Below are 7,774 nucleotides of genomic sequence, written 5' to 3'. Positions count from 1 at the left end.
TTCATTTGGACGTCGATCAAACGTAATCACTGGACGTTCGGCGGATGTTCAAGACAAACGTTAAGCGGACGTGCTCCAAACATTCAATGCTAGCTGGGGTGACATTCACAAACGATCCGATTCTTCTGAACTTCTCTTTACTAAGAAAATAGGACTGAAGCCTCACTGAGAGCCGTTCTTGTAATGCTCTGCGTAACACTGCAGTAACTATCATTATTTTATTTAATTATATATATTATATAATTATAATATATGTGCATGGCAACTGCCATGCACACATGGCAGTTGCAATGTGTGCCATGGTGGCAGACTGCCTGGCTTCATGTAGCAGGAGAGAGGGTGAGAACAGTCACGGCGAGCGTCTTGTGCTTGGTTACTTCTTGCTTGTTGCTCTTTGGTCAGTTTTCATAGTTGAGCGTTGTTTACCATCAGGGCATTGCCATGATTGCTATGTTTTATGGTGCAGACAGGGGTGATTTCTGACATGAATGATATGGGCAAATGCCCAGGGCATTGTCTTTTTAGATAAGCAGAATATTGGTTAAATTTATTTCAGCTCTAAGTATTTAATGTCTAGGTCTTTTTTATGGAAATGTGAAGCTTTCAGAGCAATTTGATTAGCAATTTTGATCATATTTCACATTTTAATGTGTCATGTAGCGCGAGGCGCTGGCCTTGGTCTTGACTACAACACTGCTTCTATGCACCACAAATCATAATAAATGGAACATTGACAAATATGTATGATGTGCATTGATAATTTTTATGATAGTACTCATCGAAATATTATGTTTGATACTAGTTTCTCAAATTGGTGACTGTATGATGTTTTTATGACTTTAATTCAGTAATTTTAGGATATAAACAAAAAAAACATATCCTTCATGGGGCTAACTGTTCAAAGCAGTTAGTGGGCTAACTGCCTTTTTGGTGAACTGTGCTATACAAATAAAATTGATTGAATTATTTGTGTTTTAAATAATATTTATATAAAAATTAAAAGTTAGTATGTTTATTTTTTTGAGAAATAATTCAAAAAATGCTTTACTCAAATTATTGATTTCAAGGAAAATATTCTCAGCACAATCCTTCTGTAGTCACTGCTTTTTTAATTACTTCAAGGAGTCTTGCATAATCAGCAGCTCATTTGCATTTCCTCACAATGTTCTGCCTCACTTATTACCTGAAACCATTCTTAGCTGTGCCTCATTTATTTTAGACCTCTCAAAGTAGTATCTTTCTTCTAGTAGCCTTTTCCAATGAAAACAATTACATTTGTAATTTTGACAAGGTTTTATCCAAAACAGAAGGTGAACAAGAATAAACAACATGTGTTTACCTGCACTCCCAGAATTCCAAACACGATGAAAAATGCACAGCAGATGAGAACAATGTTCCCAATCGGTCTAAGAGATGTAATCAGGGTCTCGACAACCAGTTTCAAACCTGGAGCCCGACTTATCACCCTGAAAAAAACAAAAACAACACTTGTGTACAGTGCTGTGAAGAAGTATTTGCCCTCCTAAAAATTTCTTCTTTCGTTTTTGTTTGTCACTCTAATATTCTAATTCAGACAAAAATAGCATGAGTAAATACAGAAAGCAAATTTCTAAAATGACTGTTTGCCTCCATTTCTTTTAAAGAATGAAGGAACAAATCTACCAACATATTCATATATTTAACTTGCCCCTGTACCTTTTATCACACTTAACAACAGATGAGTCAGTCAGCAGCAGCTCTAGCCACCATACCAGCCTAATCTTCCCGTCCCAGTGATAAAGGTGAGCAACACTGTGTTCAGGGAATTACAGGGAATCCATAGAGATTTTTCCTGTCTCTCTGCTCTTTTTAGAATTACACAACAAACAATATTTAATACTGACAGAAATTCAAACAATCTTTATAAAAAGATCATAAAAAAATGGCCTCCTGTCAGTCCAGACAGTCCTACACAACATGGTGACAGCTTTAACAAATATGGAGAAACATATTTTTTAATTAAAGTTATATACTGCTGCTTGAACAAAATGCAACTTCATAGCATTTTTGAGAAGTCTTTATTGCTTTATGTATATTTTGCATGTTGCCTATGACTGTTAATAAAAAATTAAGCTACCTATTTGCATACTGTTTGCGGACTGTTGGATGTAAAATTCACTAGTAATGAATATTGTGCTAGTATCGGTATTGGACCAAAGAAAAGAAGGCAGTTGCAAGCCTTTAAAATTGTGACGCTTTTGATTGGTCAGATAGACTTAAGAAACTGTAACAGCAGGTGCACAGGAAGGGTCCAATTCAATTTTTTGTCATGGGGCCCAAGATTCCTAGCGGTGCCCCTGCATCTGTAATTAACCACATTTATTGGTTTCAGTGTCCTTAGTCACATTCAGGCCCAGTTACTGCCTGATTTGTAGAATCAAGAAATCACTAACATAGAACCTATCAGACAACATGAAGTAGGTGTTAGCGATTACTTACAACATGTTAGCGATTACTTTAGTCTCAGGACTAAAGAAATTCAAGAACAGTCCAGAAGACAAGTCATTGGCAAATCAATCTGGAACAAGTTAAAAAAAAAAAAAAAAAAAAAACATTTCTAAGACTTTGGGACTCCAGCTAGAATGATTACTGAATGATTTAATTTGTCCAAAATGTCCCACCAGTTCCCACCTTCCTGGTCGATAACCAAGAAGGTTATCAACCAGAATTTTATAAGGATGTTTTAGAATCATCCTTTTTTCATCTTTGATATATCTCTGCTTCTTAGGTGAGACTGGGAATTAGTAATCTATGTTTATGAACTCCTTGTTGGATTAGATAAACTCCTTTTTAACAGGAATTAGACAGGCACGCCAGTCCAAAATGCACCGGCATAAATTTTAACAGGTCCAAAGAAACAAGAGCACATTTCTCCAGCGATAGCATCTCTGCACTGACTGCCTATTTATTTCAGGATCAATTTGAAAGTTCTGCTATTTGTTTTCAGGTCACTTAATGGCCTTGCACCATCAATTTGACCAGCAGGCTGGTCAAATTGCTGTGTGTAATGGCCGATCTATGTCGTTCCCTCATGTCAGCTGACCAGATGCTGCTGGTGAATCCTAAATCCCAGAGGAAATAAAAAAATGACTGAACGTTTTCTGTTGGGCCCCAAACGAGCTTCCTCTGCACACAAGACAAGCACTCTGTTGATGTTTTAAAATCTCACTTGAAAACACTTTTACTGTTTTGATTTTAACTCAACTTGAGTCAGACATTGTTCTCACTGTTTAGTCTTAGTGATTGTACAATTCAGTGCAATGTTACTGTTTTTAGGATCTTAAGGGTTTTTATCTCTGCTTTGTGTTTTACCTGCAGTGCAGCACTTTGGTCAAGCATGTGTTGTTTTTTTTAAAGAGCTGTATAAATAAACATGTTAAGGTATGGTATTATCCACAAATGCAGAAAACATGGTGAAGCTTTTTCATGTTTGGATTAATTTGGGCTGTTTATACTATGAAGGTCTTTCCATAGCTTTTCATTCCTTTGTGTTAGAGTTATAGAGTTCATCTTGTGTTTTGCTCTTGGTGAATTTTATTTGAATTCTTCTATTAGTCTTAAGCTTTTGGTTGGTGAGAGCCTTATGTTTTTTGTTCTGCCTCTTTTCAGTTTATTTCTGCTTAGTATTCACCATCGCTCAGTTCACAACTTAGATGTTCCACATTTCTCTGATTGTTTTCACCTTGGTTCCTTGTCATATGTTCCTACTGCCTTTAATGGAAGTTCCTTTACTTTGACTATCAAATAATTTTCATCACCAGAGGTTTGCCACTGTCATCTCTGCAGCTGTCTGAGGTTTTATTGGCTCAAGTGGCCTTTATTTGATAGTTAATTGACAGGAAAGTGGGAAATGAGAAAGACATGCGGCAAAGGTCGGGAATCGAACCTGCAACGGCCACGTTGAGGACTAAGGCCTCCATATGTGGGTTGTGCTTAACCCCTGCACCACCGCAGCTGTCTGAGTTCTAAGGAAAAATCCATCGCTAAGAAACACAAAGGACTAAATAATATCTTGATATTCTTTGGATTGAAGAGACATCGGTGTATCTTTTAGGAGGGTGTGTGTAAATTTTCCAAGGCTAAAACTAACAGTGTTTCAGTAGATGGACTGTCAGACATGGTGCTAGCAGGGTGATGGCCTGTGGCTGCTTTGCTGAATCCGAATCTGGATGACATGAATTGAAATGAAGTCCACCTCTAGAAAAAACTAAATTAAAGTTTTGGAGTGGCCTAGTCAAACTAAAGAAGTAAAGTGTTACATCCAGTTCATACGGTTTAACCTTTAACTGGCAACTAATGGTCAAAAACCATTCAAAACAAGGATGTAGACACACTAATCTATCTCAAATGCCTTAAGGCACATAGGGACAGCTTTTTTCTACTATTACATTAAATAGTCATTTGAAAACTTAGTTTTGTATTTACTCACACTATCATGGATGGATGTTTCAATGTGTTTGATGAGCCGAAATATTAAAGTGACACAAAAAAAAAGAGGCAAGAACAAAAGAAGTCTTCCAAGGTCAAATACTTTGCCATAGACTTGTAGTAAAACAGAAGAAGTACTTCAGGATGTGAGTGTAGTAGACACATGAGGAACTGTTCCATCGCCCTACCTGAGCGGACGCAGGGTGCGAAGCAAGCGAAGGACTCGCAGCATGCCCAGGATTCGATTTCCACCTGTTGATGCCATGGAGACCAGAATGTCCACCAGGGACACAAAAACCAGCACGCCATCCAGCACATTCCAGCTGCTCTGAAGGTACACACCTTCTCCAAAGTACAGGCCCATTGCTACAACCTGGTGACACACACAGATCCAACTGAATTACTTAAACAATAAAAAAGGACGAGACATAAAACTTCTCTAGTCCCCACCCAGGAGGAAAATTGACTCTTTTCATGAGCGAGATTAGAAAAAGTTGTATGAGTGAAATGCTTGTGCAGTAAAAGGGTTCTGTTATAGTTACCTTGATCATCATCTCGCCCACAAAGATGATGGTAAAGATGTAATTAGACACGCTGAGAAACATTCGCTCCTGTTACAGACACACACAGGCACATGTATGAGAGCATTCACTGACACAAAGCAAGAAGCATTTGTCATTTCAAAGGTAATGTGTCCAAGTAGCTTTTGCTTTGAGCCTGGATAGAAACATGATACATAATGAGCTGAAGAAAGGCCAACTTAGAATCCAGAGAAATTATTTAGTTTATGTAGCGAAACTACTCATACCTTAACTCAACATTATCGGAACAAGAATCCAGAGAAACCCCTACCAGTTTATAAATCACGGATTACTTATTCTTAAACGTGGGGTTATAGATTTTTGTTTTATTTTTTTCTTTTGCTCTTCTTTTGATTTGTTGCTTTGTTGTATTTCCTTCTAATTCATGTAAAGCACTTTACATTGCCTTGTTGTTGAAAATATGCTATATAAATATAATTACTTACCATAGCAGATATAGTGGACACAAAAGCGAACAAACGTGATCGCTGATCTCAAACTAAGGTTGCATCAGCTGCAAACAAATAATCCCCAGTCTGTGCAGACGGAAACATTTTGTCTTTTTCCCCCCCCATTATCTTCAGCATATGGTAAAACCTTGTGCACAAGACAAATTGACATTGTTCTCTCCAACAGAGGAAACTGCACTTTAAAGAGATTACATGTTGTTTTAAGATCTTCCTAGTATGGGAGTTAAATTCTTCTGCGGGCACCTCTAATAACCAATCCTGTGTAATGACTTTCTGCCACTTTAAATGACTTCTATGTCATAAACTAGACAGTGTCATTGGTTTTCAAAACCAAATTAATCTCACAGTTTATCGACTAAATTAGTTTCAACTAAAGATGAATTCTTAACCGGAGGTTTCAAATAGCTTAAAAAGAAGAGATATCTTGCAATGTATATAATAAAAAGAATAGGTATGGAAATTAAAGGCCTTTACCAGACATGATAAGAAGAGACATCACTGATGCAAACTTCCAAAAGCTCCTAAAACAATTAAAAAGTTATCTTTACCATTCAGGTTTTCATGGAACTCCTTTAATAGTTTAAGAACAGTTAGTTACAGTAGAATAGCTTTACAAATAAATGTATTGAATAGCACCTAACTTCAGCCATATCTTAACCTGTTAAAATCCCTTTATTATGCCATCACCTATTTATGAAACATAACTCCATAAATGGTCTGGGAAGCAGACAAATAGTCCAGAAAACTGCTTCCCATGCCTCTTGCTAAATAAAATAAATTTTGTATGATCTCCACTAAAAACATAACGAAAAAAGGGCAAAAGATAATTAAGTTATTAGGGACGATGAATATGATGCTAAAGAAAGGAGTCATGTTCATTAGGTCATGTAATGGTGAAGCAGCAGAATACTGCATGATGTGCACTAGGGTTCATGAGCAGCTTACGATTAAATTTGTAAAGTTTAAAGTGGAATAACTGGTTGCATAAATAAAATGAAAATTTACCACAATACTCTGATCCTCATATTCAAATTAAAATTCCTGAAATCACCTGAACCTGACTTTGAAGGCTGCTGACTTTCACTCTGCAGTGTAGACTTTATCTGTTTTCTTTTCTTTTTTTTTCTTTTCTTTTCTGAGAGACAATGACGTGTGTCCTACACTGAAGGGTATTTCAAATGAAGCCCTGACACTACCGTATTTTCCACACTATGTTTTATGTTTTGTATTTACTACCCTAACCCTAACCCTAAGTAAGATGGACATATTATTGTGTATATTTTGTCATTAGAATATTACTTTACTGTATTTATGTCCACCGGTGAAATACCAGCTAATATTAGCTACAGTGCTTGGTGTAATACGGGTTCAGCCCCGCTATGAAGGCTAACTGAGATTCTGTAAATCTAAAAAAATTAATTATTCTCTAACATTGACTTAGATTATCTGACACAAGGGCCTATATTAGAAATGAAACACATATTATAAAACTTATATTATGTGTTATAACATTCACCAGCAAAGTTTACACAGGTGGTAAAGACTATTATTTATATGTAATTCTTTCACTCTGTCAAAGTAAGATACATCCCAAATCTTCCGTTTTTGTTTTGAAGGTTTCCTAAAGACACGATGTGAGGAAGAAGAGGGAGAAATCTATAAAGAGAGACGGATTCACTGCAGCACGGATGAATCTCGCATTGGATTTTGGACTCAATCTCAGCTGCTGAATCTCTGAAGCTGGAAATCCTCAGCTGAAAAACATATACATATATCTATATATATGTATGTATATACATACATATATACATATAAATATGTATCCAATATATATTATTCAGTATTAATCATTATTTATTTGTGCCATTATTCATCTTTATTTATTTGTGTTTGTATAGTTATATAAATATATATTGATATTACCAAATAATTTATTAAATAAATTATGAACAGCTGTGTGCTTTGTAATATGCTCATCATACATCAATATCAAAATATTCCATTCCTATTCTATTGTTATAGCCACTAAGCATATTTAAATATGATGAACTATGTATTAAAAACATACTTAAAAAATACAATTGTTTATAAATGTAGCTTTGATAAATGTTTGAATATGGTTTACAGTAACAAAAAGTGTGTTATGATCGATTAAATGCGCTGATACGTCATTGTGCTGCTAAACACATAACGCTGAGTGGAGTGGTGTACCGCTCCAAGATGGCCGCCCTAAATCTCGTCAGCAACAATAGGCAA

General features: G+C 36.0%; 1 protein-coding gene across 1 annotated transcript; it reads right to left on the bottom strand.

Moving 5' to 3' along the window:
- Window positions 1-1,067: 1,067 nt before the first annotated feature.
- On the bottom strand, window positions 1,068-6,702 carry LOC106943408 (voltage-dependent T-type calcium channel subunit alpha-1I-like). Its single transcript, XM_015026725.1, has 3 exons — window positions 5,010-6,702; window positions 4,656-4,840; window positions 1,068-1,466 (listed from the first exon to the last, which is right to left on the bottom strand). The coding sequence occupies exons 1-3, from the start codon at window positions 5,070-5,072 to the stop codon at window positions 1,295-1,297; spliced, it is 420 nt and encodes a 139-aa protein (XP_014882211.1). The 5' UTR covers window positions 5,073-6,702; the 3' UTR covers window positions 1,068-1,294.
- Window positions 6,703-7,774: the final 1,072 nt, after the last annotated feature.

Source organism: Poecilia latipinna, unplaced genomic scaffold (assembly GCF_001443285.1).
Source record: "Poecilia latipinna isolate Pla-1442-1.1 unplaced genomic scaffold, P_latipinna-1.0 Scaffold5277, whole genome shotgun sequence".
Lineage (NCBI taxonomy): Eukaryota > Metazoa > Chordata > Actinopteri > Cyprinodontiformes > Poeciliidae > Poecilia > Poecilia latipinna.
This window is presented reverse-complemented; position numbering and strand designations above follow the sequence as displayed.